This window comes from Protobothrops mucrosquamatus, unplaced genomic scaffold (assembly GCF_001527695.2).
Source record: "Protobothrops mucrosquamatus isolate PMUCROS unplaced genomic scaffold, P.Mucros_1.0 scaffold6152, whole genome shotgun sequence".
Taxonomy (NCBI): domain Eukaryota; kingdom Metazoa; phylum Chordata; class Lepidosauria; order Squamata; family Viperidae; genus Protobothrops; species Protobothrops mucrosquamatus.
In genome coordinates this window covers 24,921-47,725 of record NW_015391987.1, presented here as the reverse complement: position 1 = coordinate 47,725, position 22,805 = coordinate 24,921, and the positions used below count along the sequence as shown (strand labels likewise).

At 45.0% G+C, this 22,805-nt stretch overlaps 2 protein-coding genes across 2 annotated transcripts; both read left to right on the top strand.

Moving 5' to 3' along the window:
- Nucleotides 1–4,476: 4,476 nt before the first annotated feature.
- Nucleotides 4,477–14,193, top strand: LOC107300103 (angiopoietin-2-like; the record flags this gene model as incomplete). The annotated part of the gene is made up of 8 exons (XM_015829446.2): nt 4,477–4,662; nt 6,188–6,309; nt 8,422–8,654; nt 9,358–9,482; nt 11,050–11,151; nt 12,224–12,390; nt 13,471–13,601; nt 14,006–14,193. Coding segments are annotated over 8 exons (1,254 nt in total), but the record flags the coding sequence as incomplete, so codon positions are not given.
- Nucleotides 14,194–14,242: 49 nt separating this feature from the next.
- On the top strand, nt 14,243–21,880 carry LOC107300102 (angiopoietin-2-like). The gene is made up of 5 exons (XM_015829444.1): nt 14,243–14,255; nt 15,895–16,040; nt 17,085–17,251; nt 18,449–18,579; nt 21,693–21,880. Exons 1-5 carry the CDS (start codon nt 14,243–14,245, stop codon nt 21,878–21,880), a joined length of 645 nt encoding a protein of 214 aa, XP_015684930.1.
- The last annotated feature ends 925 nt before the right edge of the window (nt 21,881–22,805 follow it).

Genomic DNA, 22,805 nt, shown 5'->3' with positions numbered 1-22,805 from the left:
AAGATCTGAACCCCAAGATGGACAAGGAATCTATTATGGGTGTTAACAAACTGTGATCTTACCACCCTTTTTATATCAGTGTCTGAGCAACCTTGTCGGAGCACGCACAGTCTTATTGCGCTGAGATAACCCAGGAGTAAACACAGTAAACAGTGGTCTATATTATATAATAATAATAATAGTAAAGTTGGAAGGGACCTTGGAGGTCATCTAGTCCAACCTCCTGCTCAGGCAGGAAACCCTGTACCATTTCGGACAAATGGCTGTCCAGTCTCTTCTTAAAAACTTCCAGTGTTGGAGCATTCACCGCTTCTGGAGGCAGGTGGTTCCACTGGTTAATTATTCTAACTGTCAGGAAGTTTCTCCTTAGTTCTAGGTTGCTTCTCTCCTTGATTAGTTTCCATCCATTGCTTCTTGTCCTGCCTTCGGGCGCTTTGGAAAATAGCTTGACTCCCTCTTCTTTGGGGCAGCCCCTGAGATATTGGAACGCTGCTATCATGTCCCCCCTCGTCCTTCTCTTCATTAAGTTAGACAGACCCAATCCCAGCAACCGTTCCTTATATGCTTTAGCCTCCAGTCCCCTAATCATCTTTGTTGCTCTTCTCTGGACTCTTTCTAGAGTCTCAACATTTTTTTTCCATCGCGGTGACCAAAATATGGTGGTTTATCTTACACTATCTACATTACATCAGCTGGTTAGCTTTTAAATCATTACCTTGACAAACGTACTTTGGAGACTTAGCAAAATCTATTTCCATGCTTCCAGTTCAGGGCTGGAATGAGCTCCACAGGGGTTGCCAATTGTTGGAATCCAGTGTCAGATCTCCTGAAAATAAGATGAACGAGTAGGTGATGGAGGGGCAGTACTATTTCTTTAGGGGATTACCAATCTTGTCTATGCTCACAGCCATGTCGTATCCCCAAGGAAGAACACGTGGCACATTCCCCATTCCAACCCCCCTCCCGTTTCTCTGCCTTTAACCCGTGGAAATAACCCCCCCCGGAGGAAACGAGACCCTTACTCTTGATTTCCATCCACTGGCAGAAGTTAAGCAATTTGGGGAGCCCTAGGCTGGTGGACACAGTGATGCTTCTGCCTAAATCTTTGGAAAATATCTGAATGGTAGAGCAGAAGCGAGCAATTTCCGGCCAGGGACACACTGAGCGTCTCTCCATCTTCCAGCACGCCAATTATTTAATTAGAATTCTTGCTCTTAAAATAACAAGCTGGTCAGTTATCAGCACACAGGCACACATGCTGGCAGGAAAGGCGAGAACAGGAGGAGGAGAAGGAGGAAGAGAGGCTGATATATTTAGGAGTGCTTTGGTATCTACTGCTCCGTCTTCCAGACTACGGATTTTGAAAATGTTCTGAAAACCGTTTTAATGGCCTGCATAATCTTGCATTTTAAAATCAGCTTTAGGTTAAGACACGTTTGGCTTAATCTGCAAGATTACACGGGTGTTCATTAAGATTATCATATATAAAATACAAAGAAAAATAGATAAGGAAATGGGAAAAGGAAAGATGTAGGGGGAAAAAAGACGGAAAAGGGGGAAAAAAGCATTGATTTCCAGCATTTTTCAGCACAGTAAAGTACAAACTAAAATTACCGCCTCAATTTTTTACTTTTACCAATTTAGTAAGCACTATCCATTTCTATAACAGGAGCTAATTTAATCAGCAAAACCCAAAGTCAAGATTTCATTTTTTTTTCTCTTGAGCACAAAGTCCAAGAATGGTTTCCAAGTAGAAACAATCCTGGATGTATTCCTCTCTCTCATTAAAACAGTTAATTTTGCCACCTCTGCTAGTTCCATTACTTTTTCTACCCATTCTTCCATTTTAGGGACTGATGTGCTTACCTTAATCATGATTTATTAACTAACTGGTAGATAATTGGATTCGCATTGTATACTAAAGCCCTGAATTATGGCTTGCAAACCAAAATACATGGGTTTATAGAGTAAAAACAGAACAAATCAGGATGTAATGTGTTCCAGGAATCCTGCCAAAGAGTTAGAATGCTGAGTTGATTTGTTGAATATCATAATGGTGCGGTTTTGACAATATAATAAAGTATAAGCTGTGTTTACAAATTATGACTGAATTCATACAAAGCACTAGTCTATAATACGAATTAAGTTGGATTTAAAAAGTTGCATGAATTTGATCTTCGTGATTCAGAAAACTTGGCTTACAACGTTGTATGTTACGTGAATCAAATTGTAGATTATTGACTAAGCCATTGTTAGAGAAGGTGAGAAGGAAGGTGAACCAATTTGGGGTTCGGGACAATGGGTCAAATCTTGGGTTGTGTTGTTGTATGCATGCCTTCTAGCACACCTCCGTTCTGGTTTACTGGCACGTTTCAATCCAGGCTTCCTTCCAATCAGGAAGATTCCCGGGTGGTTATTCTATCCCCCCAAGAGAAGGACTAAGACACCACCAAAGATGGAAACGGATGAATTTTCAAAACAGACCCTGATCAAGAACACAAGCCAAACATGGCAACGACACCCACTCGAGCTGAAAGGAAAGTTGTCCTTGGGTTGTCAGCTGACCCAAAATGCTGTCTAGAAAAGTCACATTTTGACTAGAGGCTGGCAAGGGTCTGCAAGAAAGCAGCCAGAGGCAAAACACGGAACTAAATGGAAATTGCAGGGAAGATGGTTAGAATCCTCTGTCTCTTTTCTGCTTCTTCAGGGTCATAGTATGTCCATGGGAGACATAAAGGCAGATGGTTGTTTCCTCCACTACGCAATCTTGCCCAACCCAACAGCCTCCAGCTATGTTGGCACATGGTCACTCTCCTAGATTCCTAAACCAGACCCTGCTTATCCAGAAACTGCCCGGGATCAGGGAACAGGAAGGGAGGGACAGACATAGTCCTGGAGGCCTCCCACTGTTGTCTCCAAATTATCATGTTCAAGGTGATAAAATGGGAAGCTTAAAATGATCATGCCAACTGTCTTTATCTGACCCAACCTTAATTCCTTTGTCCAGAGGGCAAGGTTAATTCAGCTGGGACAGAACTGGCTGAGTCAGCAAATGAATGATATAAAATAGAATAGAATAGAGCTGGAAGGGACCTTGGAGGTCTTCTACTCCAGCCCACAGCTCAAGCAGGAGAACCTATACCAGTGATGGCGAACCTTTTAGAGACCGAGTGCCCCAAAACTGCCCCACCCTTGTGCCGCACTGTCCCCCACCCACCACCCACCCGCAGGGCCACCCATCACCTCCACGGCCCGCAGCATCATCTGCGCGCGATGGGGTGCGAGGGCGGAGTCTTGTCCCCGCTGCTCGGCTGCCATGTCCTTGGCTGGGCTGCTCCGCGCAGGCCACGCCTGGGGGTGACTCCCCTTTGGGGGGGCTGCTGGTGAGGAGGGGGCCGGGGGGAGGAGGGGCTGGGGCGATGGCGCGCGTGCCCACAGAGAGGGCTCTGAGTGCCCCCTCTGGCATGCGTGCCATAGGTTCGCCACCACTGACCTATACCATCTCAGACAAGTGACTGTCTAGGGCAGTGGTTCTCAACCTGTGGGTCGGGACCCCATTTGGGGTCAATCGACCATTTCATGGGGGTCGCCAAGCAAGGCTGTCCGCCATTTTTTTGTCCGCCATTTTTTTTGTCCGCCATTTTTCCCCTTTTTCTGGCGGGTGCCTTACCTCCCTTGGGCTGGGCCAGCTGGTGGTCGGCCTGCTCCGTCTCTGCCGTTTGCTAGCTATGCCTCGGCTGGCGCAGGGGGCGGAACCACACATGCGCGGCGCTCCCAGGCAGGGAAAGTCCTCGACTTACGACCGGTTGGGTAGTCCTCGACTTACGACCGGTTTAGTCCTCGACTTATGACTGGTTTAGTCCTCGACTTACGACCGGTTGGGGTCGTGGCATTAAAAAGGTTGAGAACCACTGGTCTAGGGATTTGCAAAATAGTAAACACGTGGTATAGTTCTTAAGCTCCCCTTCGCTTAAACTTTGCAATCAGAAGATATTGGTGATGCAAGAATCAAGCCAAAATAAAGGTACTGTGTAATGTACATATCTAGGAAGATAGGTGTCAAGACTGCTAACATCAGATGTTGTTGCTTGCCATATATGAAGAAGCAAATGAATGATAGGTGCAGATGCTTTGCAGGCTGGTTAGCCCTAGTTAAAACACAAAATACAGAGTAGGAATACAGAATAACAGACTTGGAAGGGACTTTGGAGGTCTTCTAGTTCAACCCCTTGCTCAAGCAGGAGATTCTATACAGTTCGGAAAAATGGCTGTCCAGTCTGTTCCTAAATAAACCCCTCCAGTGATGAGGCATCCACAACTTCTGAAGACAAGCCATTAATTGTTCTTGCTAATGGGAAAGTTCTTCTTAATTCTAGGTTGGATCTGTGTCTGGTAAGCTTCTAACCATTACCTTTCTCCTGTCCTTAGGTGCTTTGGAGAATAGGTTGACCCCTCTTCTCTGTGACAAGCCCTCAGATTTTAATCCCCATTGCTTCTTTCTTTCAGCTGGAAAATTACATCCAGGAAAACGTGAGAATAGAGATCTCAGAGACCCATTTCAGTTCTGTACAGGACCACACGGCAGCCATGTTGGAAATTGGGACCAACCTCCTGAATCAAACTGCTGAGCAGACCCGGAAGCTCACTGATGTAGAGATACAGGTAAGCTGATCTCCTTTTGGTAGCCTTTTCCTGGATTTTATCTCTGGTGATTATTTTTTTAGAGAAGGGCTATTTCTTGGCAAGTTACAAGGCCACAATAGCTCCACCATTGCTTACTGCAGGAGTCTTCAAACTTGGCCCTTTTATGACTTGTGGACTTCAACTCCCAGAGTTCCTCAGCCAGGCACACTGGCTGAGGAATTCTGGGAGCTGAAGTCCACAAGTCATAAAAGGGCCAAGTTTGAAGACCCCTGGCTTACTGAATACATCAAAGTTGAGATGACAAACCACAGTGGCTACCGAAGCTATGCCAAAACAAAACTGGGCTTTAATATGATCTCTGGGTTTCCATCACAAGTTTGACCTGGTCCCTGAATTCATGCTTTTCTGGATTTGCACAAATGGACAAGTAGCCTAGGTTCTTGCGGCATATTAAACCACCAAGAACCAACGTCAAAACCCACGTACTCTATGTTGGCCTGCCACTGATGACAATTTGGAAGCTTCAGTTGGGCGCCAATGCAACAGCCCAAATGCTCTTTGCTCAGTTGTGCAAATCCAGAAGAGCGTGAGTAGCTTCTGCAAAGGTAGAAGGGTTTGAACAGGCACACTCAAGGAAGTTGAAGTCCACAAGACATAAAAGAGCCAAGGGTCCCCATCCCTGGTATAGGGGAAAGTCTAGGAATTCTGGGAGTTGAATTCCACAAGTCATAAAAGAGCCAAAGGTCCCTATCCCTGGTACTGTATAGGGGAAAGTCTAGGAATTCTGGGAGTTGAAGTCCACAAGTCATAAAAGAGCCAAGGGTCCCCACCCCTGGCCTAGCTAGCCAGATTAAGGGTATCAGGTGATTCAGCTTGATTGCTGGTGGTCCATCATAAATATCTGAGGGACCTTTGGAAGAAGCACTCAACCAGTGAGGTCTCTCGGATTGTTATCCTTGGTTTGTCTCAGAATTACTTCAGCTCATACAGGTAGTCCTTGACTTACGACCACAAGGGAGCCCCAAATTTCTTTTCGTTAAGTGAGACATTTGTCAAGTGAGTTTTGCCCCATTTTATAACCTTTTTTGCCACAGTGGTTAAGGGAATCACTGCAAGTGATAAGTTGGTAACCCGGTTGTTGAGTGAATCTGGTTCCCTCCATTGACTTTGCTTGTCAGAAGATCGCAAAAGAGGATCACGTGACTTTGGGACAACACCACAGTCACAAGTGTGAACCAGTTGCCAAGTGTCTGAACTGTGATCACGTGATTATGGGGATGCTGCAAAGTTCACAACTGTGAAAAACGGCCATAAATCAATTTTTTTCAGGGTTATAACTTTGAACAGTCACAAAATGAGCTGTCGTAAGTCGAGGATTACCTGTAGTGTATTTCAAGCCACCAGTCATGGTTTACAAATCGCACACTGAACTGAAGTCAAGTCACCTGAAGATGGAGAACGATGCATAAAAGTCAAGAAAAGATATAGGAGATGTTCCCTGCTGTTTCTGCTCTCTGATGTAACCCGGTTTTCTGTTAACCAGGTCCTCAACCAAACATCCCGCCTGGAAATTCAAGTATTGGAAAATTCCCTGTCTACCAACAAGCTTGAGAAACAGCTGCTTCTGCAGACTCACGAGATCAGCAGACTCCAGGAGAGAAACAGGTTAGTCCTCTTTGGCTTTATGTTTAATTCATGAGGAATCAGTGAAGCCAGTGGTGGGATTCAAACAGGTGAACAACCGGTTCTCTGCGTGGATGCTGCTTCTGGAAGTCCATTCTGGGCCTGGGCAACAACAAATTAGCTACCGGTTCTGCAGAACTGGTGCGAAATGGCTGAATCCCACCACAGGAAGGAAGGAAGGAAGGAAGGAAGGAAGGAAGGAGGGAGGGAGGGAGGGAGGGAGGGAGGAAGGAAGGAAGGAAGGAAGGAAGGAAGGAAGGAAGGAAGGAAGGAAGGAAGGAAGGAAGGAAGGAAGGAAGGAAGGAATGGTGGGATTCGAATATGTGAACAACCAGTTCTCTGTGTGGATGCTGCTTCTGGAAGTCCTTTCTGGGCCTGGGAAATAAAAAATTAGCTACTGGTTCTGCTGAACTGGTGCGAAGTGGCTGAATCCCACCACAGACAGGAAGGAAGGAAGGAAGGAAGGAAGGAAGGAAGGAAGGAAGGAAGGAAGGAGTGGTGGGATTTAAATACGTGAACATCTGGTTCTCTGTGTGGATGCCGCTTCCGGAAGTCCATTCTGGGCCTGGGCAACAAAAAATTAGCTACTGGTTCTGCCGAACTGGTGCGAACGGGCTGAATCCCACCGCTGAGTGAAGCCCACTTAATCCAAGCACATTTGTGTAATCCTAGTGCAGTTGTGGCATCGTAGAGCTCTGGAGAGGAGGGGAACATTGAGAAACCATTACAAAACCCCAAAAAGAGCAGAAGTCCCAGAAAAGATGTTAGTGTTAGGAAGAGACTCGGACTATCTTCTCCCTGACTCACTGGGGTTAAGGACAGAGAAGAGCAAAATCACAACCAGCCTTGCAGTAAAACTTAGATCTCGTCTTCTTGTGGACTCAGCTTTCTGATCTGGGCAACTTTGCAAGGATGACAAACATTTTGGTTTCTTGCGGAGAGGGGATTCATCACCTCTAGGCATAGCTGGAGAAATTTCTGTTGGAAAACCAGTCAGAAGCGTTGGATGGGTAGGTGGATGGATAAATGTCACCTTGCCTAGATGAGCTACAAAAAAAAGTGACCATGATTGCTGCTTTCCTTCTTCTGAGTAAACCGATACAGATGTGAAATTTTTTGGAATAAAGTGGATGGGGATAGCATTTTCTGAGTAGACTCTATTCAGTGAATAAGATGCAAAAGAAAGTTGGGGAATATAAAAGCTTGTTTAAACATGGAATGTGCTCTGTGTGTATGGATCTTTTCATGGGGATCTCTCTCTCTCTCTCTCTCTCTCTCTCTCTCTCTCTCTCTCTCTCTCTCCTCTCTCTCCTCTCTTTCTCTCTCTCCATGGAAAGCTTTATATATATATCACCGTAAAGTTTAAATATATAGTTGAGCTTTGACCATGAAAAGAAATATTCAGCAGTCTTTCCACCGAGTCGACAAGGGAATAACAATAAGTGAACATAAAACTATAGTCCAAGATTATAAATCTACAGTAACTCTGTTTTTCTAGTGCTGAATTATTTCCTTTGCTCCCCAGCAAGCATTATAATTCTTTACATAATTCTTCCAAACGACAGGTATAGCATTCAAAAGCAATTTCTCTAAACAGCAGTGATCTGTTAACAGCTTTTTTAAACGATTGAAACTATAAAAAAAACCCAGTTTTTTTAACTATCAAAATAGAATATTAATCGAACAAGCCCCGATCATGTGGGGAAGTGTTTCCTCAACCCAACCCAACATACCCATCCTTGTGGTAAACTAACAGAATAATAGAGTTGGAAGGGACCTTGGAGGTCTTCTGGTCCAACCCCCCGTTCAAACAGGAGACCCTAAACCATTTTCGACAAATGGTTGTCCAGTCCCTTCTTAAAAGCCTCCAGTGTTGGAGCACCCACAACTTCTGAAGGCAAGCTATTCCACTGGCTGCACTGAGGATGTTATGTAGCTGGATAATGAAACATCTGCAAGAAATAAACCAAGCTCAGAGAGCACCAAGGACCCCTCATTTCAACCCCGAGCTACGAATATTCTCTTTTCCTGGTACACAAAGAGCTGCATCAACTCTGGGTTTGAGAATCAGCATAAACTGTCTCTTTTCTTCAGCTTCCTAGAGAAGAAAGTGCTGGCTATTGAAAACCAACGTGAGGAGGAGCTACAGGGCCTGAGGACCGAGAAGATGGAAATGCAGAAGCTTCTCTCCAACCAGGTGGATCTTGTTGGGCATCTGGAGCAACGCCTGGGTGCTGCCTTGCTGAACAACACAGCCCTCCACAAACAACAGACGTCTTTGGCGGAGACAGTGAAGCATCTCATAGGCTTAGTGTCCCAGTGCAATCGTAAGTAACTTCCCCTAAGCAAGGCTTGGCCATCTGGCCCAATTAGGATATGAAATCTGGTGAGAATAAGCAAGGCAATAAGTAATCAAGTGAAGTCCAAGTGGTGTGTGTCTTTTTGCAGTAAAAAAAAAATCCATCACAATGTGGATAAGGGATCCTCAGACTTTATAAAATCTAAGAACTATGCAGCGGTTTTCCTTCGCTGTTAGCACTTCATAAAATGTGGAGTCCCTGGTGCTGTCTGAGCTGGGATGTTTTCTTGTAGCTATCTCATTACCCCACTAGGTAATATCTTCAGAGGTTGGGTAATGAAACATTTGCAAGAAAACAGCCAAGCTCAGAGAGCACCAAGGACGCCCCAGTTCAACCCTCAGCTACAAATATTCTCTCCTTTAATACTTTAATACTTCCTAAAATCTCTAGATGACCTCACAAGTTGCAGGTCACATGGGCGTTCCAGGAATCAGCAGCCCAAAACAGGCAGACAAACTTTAGGATCCAGGTGCTCCTCAGGGTCTGTTTGAAAAACTGCTTTGCTCCTTGGAAATCTTCCATCTGGCTCTGCCAGGTCTCCGGGTATCCCTAACACAGAGACATTTTATTGCAAAGAGGGTGAATTCAGCCTTACAACAATGTAATTGATGAACTTCCCTACCCTAACTGGGCAACTGTACTTAAAATGGCTTTTGATCTCACCCCACAGACCTTTCGTTCAGCCAGCCAGATGAGCAGAAGGTCTTCAAGGACTGTGCAGCTGCATACAAATTGGGGTTCTCCACCAGCGGAGTCTACACCCTTCGGCTCCCCAATACTACGGCCACTGTAAAAGTGCGTGCATGTTCTTTGTCCTTCTAGACAGGCAGGGTTCATACGTCAGACAAAGCCACAGTATTCGTAAGCACGACTGGTTGAGTACATTCTTATGACGGAACCTATGTACAGGTAGACCTCAACTTATCACCATCCATTTAAATGTCTATGGGCATTCTCCGTCCTCCAGGTCGTGGTTGTCCCCAAGGCGCTTTTTCAAGAGGCAAGTGGACTTCCTTGTTTTTCTCTGAAGACGTTTCGCTTCTCATCCCAGAAGCTTCATCAGGTTCTGACTGGATGGTGGGGAAGGGAAGGATTTATACTCCTTGCAGACAGCTGGTCATTTGCAATCTTTTATAGAGTCGTTGAGGCCACCTGGAGGTTTATCTGTGTCGGGGACAAGGAGTATAAATCCTTCCCTTCCTCAACATCCAGTCAGAGCTGAAGAAGCTTCTTGGAGGAGAAGCGAAACATCTTCAAAGAAAAACAAGACAGCCCAGTTGCCTCGTGAAAAAAGCACCTTTGAGACGCCATTCATTTAGCAATCGTTCAAAGTTATAATAGTACTGAGATAAGTGACTTAGGACTGGTCCTTGTGCTTACGACCATTGCAGCATTCCAATGGTCATGTGATCAAAATTCAGGCATTCGGCAACTGGCATCCGCTGCAATGGCCTGGGATCATGTGATCACCGCTTGCGATCTTCTGACAAGCAAGATCAATGGGGGAAGATGAATTCACTTAACAATCACTTGGTTCACTTAACAAGTGCAGTGATTCACTTAACTGGACACCACTTACTTCATAACTGCCTCACTTAGCAACAGAAATCCAGATCCCAAAGGTGGTCATGAGTTGAGGTCTACTTATAAAGCTAAGTTACAACAGCTGTGTCCAAATGTCACATTAAGCCATAATGTGATAGGTTTAATTTTGGCTTTACATCATAAATGAACCTAGACATGAACCATAATTTAAGCTGGTTTAGGTTTACATCGCTTAGACCAGGGGTAGGCAACCTCGGCTCTTTTATGACTCATGGACTTCAACTCCCAGAATTCCTGAGTCAGCCTAGCTGACTCAGGAATTCTGGGAGTTGAAGTCCATGAGTCATAAAAGAGCCGAGGTTGCCTACCCCTGGCTTAGACTATTAAGTGTAAACATCATAGTTACATTTTAGGTAATGTATAAATCCACTCACTATATAAAGCAATAATAGGCAAAATACAAACCTGCGGATAATTATAATAGGTAATCAAATACTATTAAAAGCTTCCAAAAAGGGAATAGATTTCACCTGATGTCTAGAAAAAATGAAATTCTATAATTTGGGCACTCCCACTAAGAAGGACCTGTTTCTGATCCTCCCAAGAATGACGCTAGCACATAGTTGATTGACAGGAGAAAGAAGATGGTAGTTTAGATGTCTTTATCATTTAAAGACTAAAATGTCCCGGTCAGTATCCTTTTTTAAATTAAATCTGGAAGAAAAATGGTAGTTAGTGGAGTTTCCCCTGTGCTGAACCACTTACTTGTCAAGTGGTCAGAAACTGCTCTTCCACGGAGACTCTGACATCCTTCCAGGTGCTGTGTGACATGGAGACCAATGGAGGAGGCTGGACCGTTATCCATCACCGGAGAGACGGCTCTGTGGATTTCCAACGCACCTGGAAGGAATATAAACAGGTAAGAACTGATCTAAGTTTCTCTGACTTTACCCCAATGGAGGAACCCAGAATGAATTGGATCCCGACTGATTTTTTACACATTGAAGACTAGAGAAAGACTGGAGAAGATTGAGCAAGAAGCATTGTCCCTATTTTTCTCAGAAAAATCCATCTATTGCAATCAGTAGGAACAGAGCTTGCAAGTGCTGGACTTCTGTTCAATCCCCGCCAAGTTGCCAGGTGTTTTCTTGACCAATATTTTTGTGACTCTGAGCCAGGCTGGTTCTAGGCTCTATCTTTCTCTTTTCTTTTCTTTTTGTATAGATGTTATTAGTTTTTATAGGGATAGGGATAAGATGGGGTCAGGATTAGGGTTGGGATTTGGGTTAGGGTTAGGGTTGGGGTTGGGGTATTTCCAAATAACATTTTCGATCTTTAACAAACAGCATAAAGTCTGGGTACATGTATTTAACTAACAATAATAGATATAGTTAATTACCATAAACAATATGTTAATTCATCACTCAATAGCCTTCTTCTTGCTAATATATATTCAAAATTACATACTGTATCACGTTCCTTTCTCTCTGACTTGTTTTTCTAGCCATTGATAGAAATTATCCCATGTTCTAAAGTACACTGAGTCTTCTTTCTCTTTCATCTTTAAAGTCAATCTGTCCATTTCTGCATCCTCTAGAATTTTCTTTTCCCTTTTAGATCTAATTTTTCAATATTAAACAAATCAAATCTTTATTTTCAACTGATTTCCAACTATTTTAAATCTAAAATTCCCCTTATCTCAACATCTCCCTTTAACCCCCTAACTGACAATATAAAATCCCCTCTAATGAATCAAAACCCCAATTTTTTCAACCTTATTCTAGCTTTCTTCCTTTGCCAACTAGGCTTCCATATCAGCGCTTTTAGATCATCAAATAAATCTCCCTCTATTCTCCCTCTTTTCTTCCTTTTTATTATTGTAAGTAGCCTAGAGTAGCCCCACAGTGAGGTAGGCGGCTAATAAAGTTAACAAATGAATAAAGATATTTTGTACCAGAGCTTTTTCAACGCCGTCTCATGCTTTCTGACAGGGCTTTGGGTCCCCATCTGGAGAGTACTGGTTGGGCAATCAGTTCATCCACTTGCTCACCACACAGAACCGCTACTCCCTCCGGATCAAGCTCCAAGACTGGGAGAACAATGAGGCTTATTCTGCCTTCGAGCATTTCCAAGTAGACTCTGAGGAGCAGAACTATCGGTGAGCCTTTTCACGGAACATCTGTGGTCTCTTTGCTTAATTGTTTGTCGACACCTGGAATCCTGCCCCCAACAGATGTGTGACCTTTAGCTCCTAAAATTTCCCCAAGGCCCCTGCTGAGAATTCTGGGGGTTAATTGTCATACCTGGAGAATACTCCAAATCTGATACATTCTCACATAGGAAGATCATTTGGCGATCTTGTACAATTTGGGCCAAGTGTAATTTCCCCAAAATCGGTCGGGTTTTATGTATGTCCTGTGGGCTGTCTTGAATGATTTTGAGCACTCTGTTTCCAACCCTTGCACAATTTCAACCTATAACTCTGTGTGTGTGTGTGTGTGTGTGTGTGTGTGTGTAGGATACTGCAATGGTTGAACGTGTGAACAATGGTCATACAGTAGTGGCCAAAATTGTAGAAACCTTTTGGGAAAAGTGTATTTTTGAGGCTTGATGGCTAATAACATCACTTTTTTGGGGAGTAGTACCATAAAATTATATATCAATGGAAAGATAATTTAATCAAGAATGTAATGCAACATAGTTTGTTCAATTATATGTACCGTATTCTATGAAAAGTTGTAGCCAAATAACCAGAAAATGGAAGCACAACTTGCTTAGGTTGATATCAGGTAGCTTTCTTTCACCTGATTGTAGCCAATGAGCATGAGTGTTTAGAGAGCCAATCGGGTATCATCTTGTTTTGGCAATGAGCCAGTCAGATCACAGTAGGATTCGGTTATTGATGTCACGGATTGAAGCCGAGAGGAGGACATTTGTCACTGGGTTATGTGATCGCTATCCAGTTGGTTGGGGTATTTTTGTGTTCTTTCATTTAGTGAGCTTGTAAAACGTAATAAAATTAAAGCGACGGTGCAAAGAGTTGACTGGTTGCCCAGAAAGCAATGTAAAATAGTATTATTACGTGAACAAGGCTAGAGTTATAAAGAAATTAGAAGAAAAATGGGTGGAAACTTAACCAAAGGTGGCATTTCTACCGTACACTTTTCCCAAAAGGTTTCCACAAGAATCAAATTGTGAATTATTGTTGATGGCAGCTTCTTTGCTCCATCTCCGGCAGACTTTATGCAAGGAGATACAGTGGAACGGCCGGACGCACCAGCAGTCTCAGCCCCTCCGGAACCGACTTCAGCACCAAGGATGCTGACCATGATCGATGCGCGTGCAAATGTGCCCAGATGGCAGGTGGAGGTAATGAGAGGGGAGTGGGCCATCCTCCTTCTGTAGGCCTATCCTTCTGAGAATTAGCCAAGCAGGGCCATCGATTGGGAGTGTCAAGAAAAATCAAGATGATGTCTGCAGCTCTGCAAAGTAGGACTTAGTTTGTACAGTTGCAGACATCATCGTGGCTTCTGATACATGCCCCCCCCCTCCCGAACAGATCCTGAACTCAAAAACTTCCTGAAGTTTTGGGTATGTCTAGTAGAGAGAGGCTCAATGGGACAAACCAGTGACGTGATTCAAAACTTGTTTAATCCAATCTATTCTGCAAACGTCTCTTAGAAAATTAGGAGAACCATCTCTTTTGATGTTTGGGCCAAATCCTGTTAAACCTAAACATTTCTCCTTTTTTCCCCCTTCTCTGCCTCCTTCAGGCTGGTGGTTTGATGCTTGTGGACCTTCTAATCTGAATGGCATCTATTACCCTCCCAATCCTGCCACAATTAGATACAACGGCATGAAGTGGCACTACTGGAAAGGGCCTGGGCATACCCTCAAAGCAAGCACCATGATGATCCGTCCGGTGGATTTCAGAGAGCAGCAGCAAGGAGGGATGCTGTGATCTGTCACATGGCAGAAGGAGAGGAGATCCCCTTCTGGCTTGCACAAAAATGGCAGACGATTGCGAGTCCTTGCATCATGAACTAAACCTCTTCTAGGTAGATTTTTTAAAAAAAACAGTCTGCCTGGCACTCAGTTCATTGTGGAAATTTCACAGGAGATCTGGAAATATTTTGTTGTTGTTGTTGTTGCTTTCAGGGGCAAAAAAAACAATTAGGCCTGGGTTTCTCAACTTTATCAATTTTCAGATGTCTGGACTTCAAGTCCCAGAATTCTACGCTGGCTGAGGAATTCTGGGAGTTGAAGTCCGCACATCGTACAGTGGCTGAGGTTGAGAAATACAGAATTAGACCACGGGAGAGGCAAATGCTTCGCCCTGAGTGTGCACTAGTGCAGGGCTTTTCAACCTTTTCACCCATTCTACCACTTTTAGGATATGGCAACATCCGAGTACCACCAGTCGCCTAGCAAGGGGTCAAAAACTTGATGACCAAAAAAAAACAACGGAAAAAAGTGATAAAGTACAGGTAGTCCTCGACTTAAAACAGTTCGCTTAGTGACTGTTTGAAGTTACAATGGCACTGAAAAAAGTGCCCCCCCAAAGCACAGCCGAGCAAGACACCTGTCTGCCCACCCGGCGGCGCTCTTCCTCCTGTCTGAGGTTTCCATTGTTGTGAGCATTTCTGTTGAGGATTGGCAGCGGGGGTAGGGTGGGGGGTGTTTGGTTTTTATTCCCCCCCCCGTCTGCTGGGTGGTTGCAGCAGGTTTTGGTCACTTCACATGACCCTGGGACACTGTGACCGTCATAAATATGAATCAGTTGCCAAGCATCTGAATGTAAATCACAAGACCCTGGAGATGCTGCAACATTCCAGCTGATCGGCGCTTCTTCTGGGCTCAGCAGAAGCACCAGGATCACCGCCGAGCTCCAGCTGGAGCCTGGTGCTAATCCTGGCGCTTCCACTAAGCCCTGACAGCCCCGAAGTGCTGATCAGCTGGAAAGCGGCACTGATCCTGGCGCTTCCGCTGAGCCCTGACAGCCCTGCAGCTCCAGCCGTCTCTCGCTCAGGCTTGTGCGATGCTGCCACCGGTTCAGCTCATTCCCCTCCCCCGCTACCACTTTTCTAGGATGGTCGCGTACCACCTGCCAGGTGCCAATGTGCCACAGGTGGTACCCGTACCACTGGTTGAAAAGCCCTGCACTAGTGTCTCAGACAGTTGTACCTTTTAGCACCAGAATTCAGGAATTCCAAGAAACTGCAACTTGACGAACAAGGTTATTTGTGTGTTTGTGTGTGTGTCTCTGTTTAATGCAGGTGTTTCTGTTAGACCTGTGTGTCTATGATTCTCAGGGGAAAGAGGTACAGGTAGTCTTCAACATACGACCACAAGGCTACAGTTATAAAGAAATTAGAANTCAAATACTATTAAAAGCTTCCAAAAAGGGAATAGATTTCACCTGATGTCTAGAAAAAATGAAATTCTATAATTTGGGCACTCCCACTAAGAAGGACCTGTTTCTGATCCTCCCAAGAATGACGCTAGCACATAGTTGATTGACAGGAGAAAGAAGATGGTAGTTTAGATGTCTTTATCATTTAAAGACTAAAATGTCCTGGTCAGTATCCTTTTTTAAATTAAATCTGGAAGAAAAATGGTAGTTAGTGGAGTTTCCCCTGTGCTGAACCACTTACTTGTCAAGTGGTCAGAAACTGCTCTTCCACGGAGACTCTGACATCCTTCCAGGTGCTGTGTGACATGGAGACCAGCGGAGGAGGCTGGACCGTTATCCAACACCGGAGAGACGGCTCTGTGGATTTCCAACGCACCTGGAAGGAATATAAACAGGTAAGAACTGATCTAAGTTTCTCTGACTTTACCCCGATGGAGGAACCCAGAATGAATTGGATCCCGACTGATTTTTTACACATTGAAGACTAGAGAAAGACTGGAGAAGATTGAGCAAGAAGCATTGTCCCTATTTTTCTCAGAAAAATCCATCTATTGCAATCCGTAGGAACAGAGCTTGCAAGTGCTGGACTTCTGTTCAATCCCCGCCAAGTTGCCAGGTGTTTTCTTGACCAATATTTTTGTGACTCTGAGCCAGGCTGGTTCTAGGCTCTATAGATGTTATTAGTTTTTATAGGGATAGGGATAAGATGGGGTCAGGATTAGGGTTGGGATTTGGGTTAGGGTTAGGGTTGGGGTTGGGGTATTTCCAAATAACATTTTTGATCTTTAACAAACAGCATAAAGTCTGGGTACATGTATTTAACTAACAATAATAGATATAGTTAATTACCATAACCAATATGTTAATTCATCACTCAATAGCCTTCTTCTTGCTAATATATATTCAAAATTACATACTGTATCACGTTCCTTTCTCTGACTCGTTTTTCTAGCCATTGATAGAAATTATCCCATGTTCTAAAGTACACTGAGTCTTCTTTCTCTTTCATCTTTAAAGTCAATCTGTCCATTTCTGCATCCTCTAGAATTTTCTTTTCCCTTTTAGATCTAATTTTTCAATATTAAAGAAATCAAATCTTTATTTTCAACTGATTTCCAACTATTTTAAATCTAAAATTCCCCTTATCTCAACATCTCCCTTTAACCCCCTAACTGACAATATAAAATCCCCTCTAATGAATCAAAACCCCAATTTTGTCAACCTTATTCTAGCTTTCTTCCTTTGCCAACTAGGCTTCCATATCAGCGCTTTTAGATCATCAAATAAATCTCCCTCTATTCTCCCTCTTTTCTTCCTTTTTATTATTGTAAGTAGCCTAGAGTAGCCCCACAGTGAGGTAGGCGGCTAATAAAGTTAACAAATGAATAAAGATATTTTGTACCAGAGCTTTTTCAACGCCGTCTCATGCTTTCTGACAGGGCTTTGGGTCCCCATCTGGAGAGTACTGGTTGGGCAATCAGTTCATCCACTTGCTCACCACACAGAACCGCTACTCCCTCCGGATCAAGCTCCAAGACTGGGAGAACAATGAGGCTTATTCTGCCTTTGAGCATTTCCAAGTAGACTCCGAGGAGCAGAACTATCGGTGAGCCTTTTCACGGAACATCTGTGGTCTCTTTGCTTAATTGTTTGTCGACACCTGGAATCCTGCCCCCAACAGATGTGTGACCTTCAGCTCCTAAAATTTCCCCAAGGCCCCTGCTGAGAATTCTGGGGGTTAATTGTCATACCTGGAGAATACTCCAAATCTGATACATTCTCACATAGGAAGATCATTTGGCGATCTTGTACAATTTGGGCCAAGTGTAATTTCCCCAAAATTGGTCGGGTTTTATGTATGTCCTGTGGGCTGTCTTGAATGATTTTGAGCACTCTGTTTCCAACCCTTGCACAATTTCAACCTATAACTGTGTGTGTGTGTGTGTGTGTGTGTGTGTGTGTGTGTAGGATACTGCAATGGTTGAACGTGTGAACAATGGTCATACAGTAGTGGCCAAAATTGTAGAAACCTTTTGGGAAAAGTGTATTTTTGAGGCTTGATGGCTAATAACATCACTTTTTTGGGGAGTAGTACCATAAAATTATATATCAATGGAAAGATAATTTAATCAAGAATGTAATGCAACATAGTTTGTTCAATTATCTCTACTGCATTCTATGAAAAGTTATAGCCAAATAACGAGAAAAAGGAAGCACAACTTGCTTAGGTTGATATCAGGTAGCTTTCTTTCACCTGATTGTAGTCAATGAGCATGAGTGTTTAGAGAGCCAATCGGGTATCATCTTGTTTTGGCAATGAGCCAGTCAGATCACAGTAGGATTCGGTTATTGGTGTCACGGATTGAAGCCGAGAGGAGGACATTTGTCACTGGGTTATGTGATCGCTATCCAGTTGGTTGGGGTATTTTTGTGTTCTTTCATTTAGTGAGCTTGTAAAACGTAATAAAATTAAAGCGACGGTGCAAAGAGTTGACTGGTTGCCCAGAAAGCAATGTAAAATAGTATTATTACGTGAACAAGGCTAGAGTTATAAAGAAATTAGAAGAAAAATGGGTGGAAACTTAACCAAAGGTGGCATTTCTACCGTACACTTTTCCCAAAAGGTTTCCACAATTTTGGCCACTACTGTAAGTCACTTTTTTTCAGTGCTGTTGTTGAGCGGTCATTAAATGAAAGTTGTAAGTTTGAGGACTACCTGTAAGCACTTTGTGTTTGGGGTCTGAGAGGAGAATCAAATTGTGAATTATTGTTGATGGCAGCTTCTTTGCTCCATCTCCGGCAGACTTTATGCAAGGAGATACAGTGGAACGGCCGGACGCACCAGCAGTCTCAGCCCCTCCGGAACCGACTTCAGCACCAAGGATGCTGACCATGATCGATGCGCGTGCAAATGTGCCCAGATGGCAGGTGGAGGTAATGAGAGGGGAGTGGGCCATCCTCCTTCTGTAGGCCTATCCTTCTGAGAATTAGCCAAGCAGGGCCATCGATTGGGAGTGTCAAGAAAAATCAAGATGATGTCTGCAGTTCTGCAAAGTAGGACTTAGTTTGTACAGTTGCAGACATCATCGTGGCTTCTGATATATGCCCCCCCCCTCCCGAACAGATCCTGAACTCAAAAACTTCCTGAAGTTTTGGGTATGTCTAGTTTAACGAAGAGAAGGACGAGGGGGGACATGATAGCAGTGTTCCAATATCTCAGGGGCTGCCCCAAAGAAGAGGGAGTCAAGCTATTCTCCAAAGCGCCTGAAGGCAGTACAAGGAGCAACGGATGGAAACTAATCAAGGAGAGAAGCAATGTAGAACTAAGGAGAAACTTCCTGACAGTGAGAACAATTAACCAGTGGAACAACCTGCCTCCAGAAGCGGTGAACACGCCAACACTGGAAGTTTTTAAGAAGAAACTGGACAGCCATTTGTCCAAAATGGTATAGGGTTTCCTACCTGAGCAGGGGGTTGGACTAGATGACCTCCAAGGTCCCTTCCAACTTTATCATCATCATTATTATTATTAAGCTTAAGCGGGACAAGTCCTGCAAAGTGCAGAAGATCCCTAAGAACTAAGTGCCACGTGACAAAATAATGCTTAAAATATGCGGTTGGTTCTGTTCTTAATACGAGGGTTTTTAGTGACTTCAGATAATTAAGATTAAGAGGGAATGGCCAGAAGCTCACAATGAAGGAGTCAAGAGCCAAGAGGTAACTACCAGAAAATTTCCTGATTCTAGGCAGGGTGTCTCCATTAGGCAGAAATCACTACCGTAGCTGGTGCTAGTGTGCAAATTTTTCCCTCTGTTTCTCCGATTATCTGACTTCACGTATAATGTGGAGCTATAGCTCAGGAAAATAGCACGTTGGGTTGGGTTGTCCCAAAGGTGCTTTTTTCACGAGGCAACTGGACTTTCTTTTTTTTACTTTGCAGACATTTCGCTACTCGTACAAGAAGCTTCTTCAGCTCTAACTGGGGAATGGCAGGATTTACACTCCTTGCAGTTCTGCCGTTCCCCACCATCCAGTCGGAGCCGAAGAAGCATCTTGGATGAGAAGCGAAACGCCTTCAGAGAGAAACAAAGAAAGTCCAGTTGCCTCGTGAAAAAAGCACCTTTGGGACAACCAGGACCTGGATGACTGAGAATCTCCATAGACATTGGGCTGAGTTGGGTTCACACATCAGTTTAAGTCTTAACCATGCTTTACATACCAGGATTGTTAGGTTTGTACAACACGGTTGTCCCAGTCGCAGCACCACGGTCAAAATCCTGCCATTTTGTACCTCCATGTGATATATTGACCTTCATAAAAAGGGCTTCAGTCTTACTGCTGCGACTGCCAACTTGCAGATGCTGCTTCTGGAAGCCAAACTCAAATGCCCCTTGGCATGGCTTAGCACAGTGATGGCGAACCTTTTAGAGACCGAGTGCCCAAACTGCAACCCAAAACCCACTTATGTATAGTCAAGTGCCAGGTGGGTGTGGCCCATTGGGTGGGCGTGGCCCATTGGGTGGGCATGGCTGTGGTGGTAACGGCAAACTGGGTGGGACTAAAAAGTTCAATCAATCAATCCCAACTTTGCGAGATCTTTTTTTCCCCGCGAGAAGTTGAAATTCACTGATTGAACTTTTTTTTTTTTTGCACACGGCGGTGGAGGCCTAAAGCGAAAAGGTTTTATAAAACCCAGCTGAAGGCCTAGGACTGGGGCGACCGTGCGCGTGCCCACAGAGAGGGCTCTGCATGCCACCTGTGCGCCATAGGTTCGCCACCACAGGCTTAGCATAATGTAAACACCTTATTTGGGTCCTGCCTACCACTTGGAGGAACAAAGCAGCCATCATCCAACAGATCCCAAGGGGCAATGAGTTGCTGCAAACCTTTCCTCCTTTCCTTCACAATTTGCTGCAGAATAGTTGGTGTAGAGAGGGGACCTCCTTGTAATGGCTTGTTAGAAGAACTGACCAACCCCCAAATGGGCTCCTATAGCAACTGGGTGGAAGGAGGCAGCAGGGTGATGAACGGAGGAAGTGTGAAAAGAAGGGACAGGATCTCCTCCCGTGTTCAGCAGAACCCACCTCTCCTGCCTCAAATGCCACATGCTTTTGCAGTTGAGAAGTTCTCTGAAGCTTGAATTCCAGCCCTCCTCGTTGTTGTTCCACCAACTAATTTGGATGAAAACCAACATGGAATTTCCCAGGCTAGATAGACCAGTCTTCCCACCTTCAGTGATGGTTGGGAATTGGGGCAGTTGTAGTCCCACACGCCAAAGAACCGTGCTGAGTTGGGGAAGACTGGTGCACTCCGAAACGCTAGCCCATCAAGCTATGTTCCCTCACCCTATGGAGCAGTGGTGGCGAACCTAAGGCACGCGTGCCAGAGGCGGCACTCAGAGCCCTCTCTGTGGGCACGTGCGCCATGCCCCGGAGATGGCAACCCTCCCTCTTCAACCAGCCACCCGCTAACTCGCCGAGGTCCCATGTGGCTGGATGCATCCCAGCACCCATGTGTTTGCTGGCCTCTGTGTGCAGGGGCCGATGGTGTCAGGCAACAGCCGTCCCGGCCCCTGCCTCACCTTGCCCTGTGACAATGGCACCCCGCCCTGTCTCGCCTTGCCTCACCTCTCCCCGCAGGACGAGCCTCCTGCCCACCCTCCCACCTGCCAGAGACCCCTTGGATCTCCCCCAACCCTGCCCACCCCCCACAGGTGTCCCTCCCCACGAGCAACATTGAGGTGATCATGCCCACCTTGGCCACACCCACCCAGTCTGCCATCACCACCACAGCCACGCCCATCCAATGGGCCACGGCGATAAATAAGTGGGTTTTGGGTTGCACTCGGTCTCTAAAAGGTTCGCCATCACTGCTATAGAGAGAGGCTCAATGGGACAAACCAGTGACGTGATTCAAAACTTGTTTAATCCAATCTATTCTGCAAACGTCTCTTAGAAAATTAGGAGAACCATCTCTTTTGATGTTTGGGCCAAATCCTGTTAAACCTAAACATGTCTCCTTTTTTCCCCCTTCTCTGCCTCCTTCAGGCTGGTGGTTTGATGCTTGTGGACCTTCTAATCTGAATGGCATCTATTACCCTCCCAATCCTGCCACAATTAGATACAACGGCATGAAGTGGCACTACTGGAAAGGGCCCGGGCATACCCTCAAAGCAAGCACCATGATGATCCGTCCGGTGGATTTCAGAGAGCAGCAGCAAGGGGGGATGCTGTGATCTGTCACATGGCAGAAGAAGAGGAGATCCCCTTTGGAAAATCCCCTTCTGGCTTGCACAAAAATGGCAGACGATTGCGAGTCCTTGCATCATGAACTAAACCTCTTCTAGGTAGATTTTTTTTAAAAAACAGTCTGCATGGCACTCAGTTCATTGTGGAAATTTCACAGGAGATCTGGAAATATTTTGTTGGTGTTGTTGCTTTCAGGGCAAAAAAACCCGATTAGGCCTGGGTTTCTCAATTTTATCAATTTTCAGATGTCTGGACTTCAAGTCCCAGAATTCCATGCTGGCTGAGGAATTCTGGGAAATGAAGTCCACACATCGTACAGTGGCTGAGGTTGACAAATACAGAATTAGACCAAGGGAGAGGCAAATGCATGTCTCTAAACTTAAAGGAAAGGGTTCTGCCATTTGTATAATATTTGTTCCCCAAAGATAGCAGTGTGATTTTGGGCTGCCCTGGAAGGGGTCAGGAATAGGTTTGGGGGCTGAATGAGAATTACTTGTTCTTGATTTAGGTAGAAGGACTAGGCACAAAACTGTAACACTCCATTGAAAAAAGTATTTGGGGGTTGGGGATGTGACATCGACCTTAACATTCCCTGTCTCCCTACTATTCCTTCTTCTAAACCAGTGGTTCTCAACCTGTGGGTCGGGACCCCATTTGGGGTCGATCGACCATTTAATGGGGGTCGCCAAGCAAGGCTGTCCGCCATTTTTTTTCCCTTTTCCGGCGGGTGCCTTACCTCCCTTGGGCTGGGCCAGCTGGTGGTCGGCCTGCTCCGTCTCTGCCGCTTGCCAGCTACGCCTCGGCCGGCGCAGGGGGCGGAACCATGCATGCGTGGCGCTCCCGGGCAGGGAAAGTCCTCGACTTACGACCGGTTGGGTAGTCCTCGACTTACGACCGGTTTAGTCCTCGACT

What these genes read in the sequence shown, in the direction of transcription:
- LOC107300102 (XM_015829444.1), top strand. An exon ending in CCTGGAAGGAATATAAACAG is followed by an intron (nt 16,041 to 17,084) that starts GTAAGAACTGAT and finishes GCTTTCTGACAG; the next exon opens with GGCTTTGGGTCCCCATCTGG. An exon ending in TGCCCAGATGGCAGGTGGAG is followed by an intron (nt 18,580 to 21,692) that starts GTAATGAGAGGG and finishes TGCCTCCTTCAG; the next exon opens with GCTGGTGGTTTGATGCTTGT.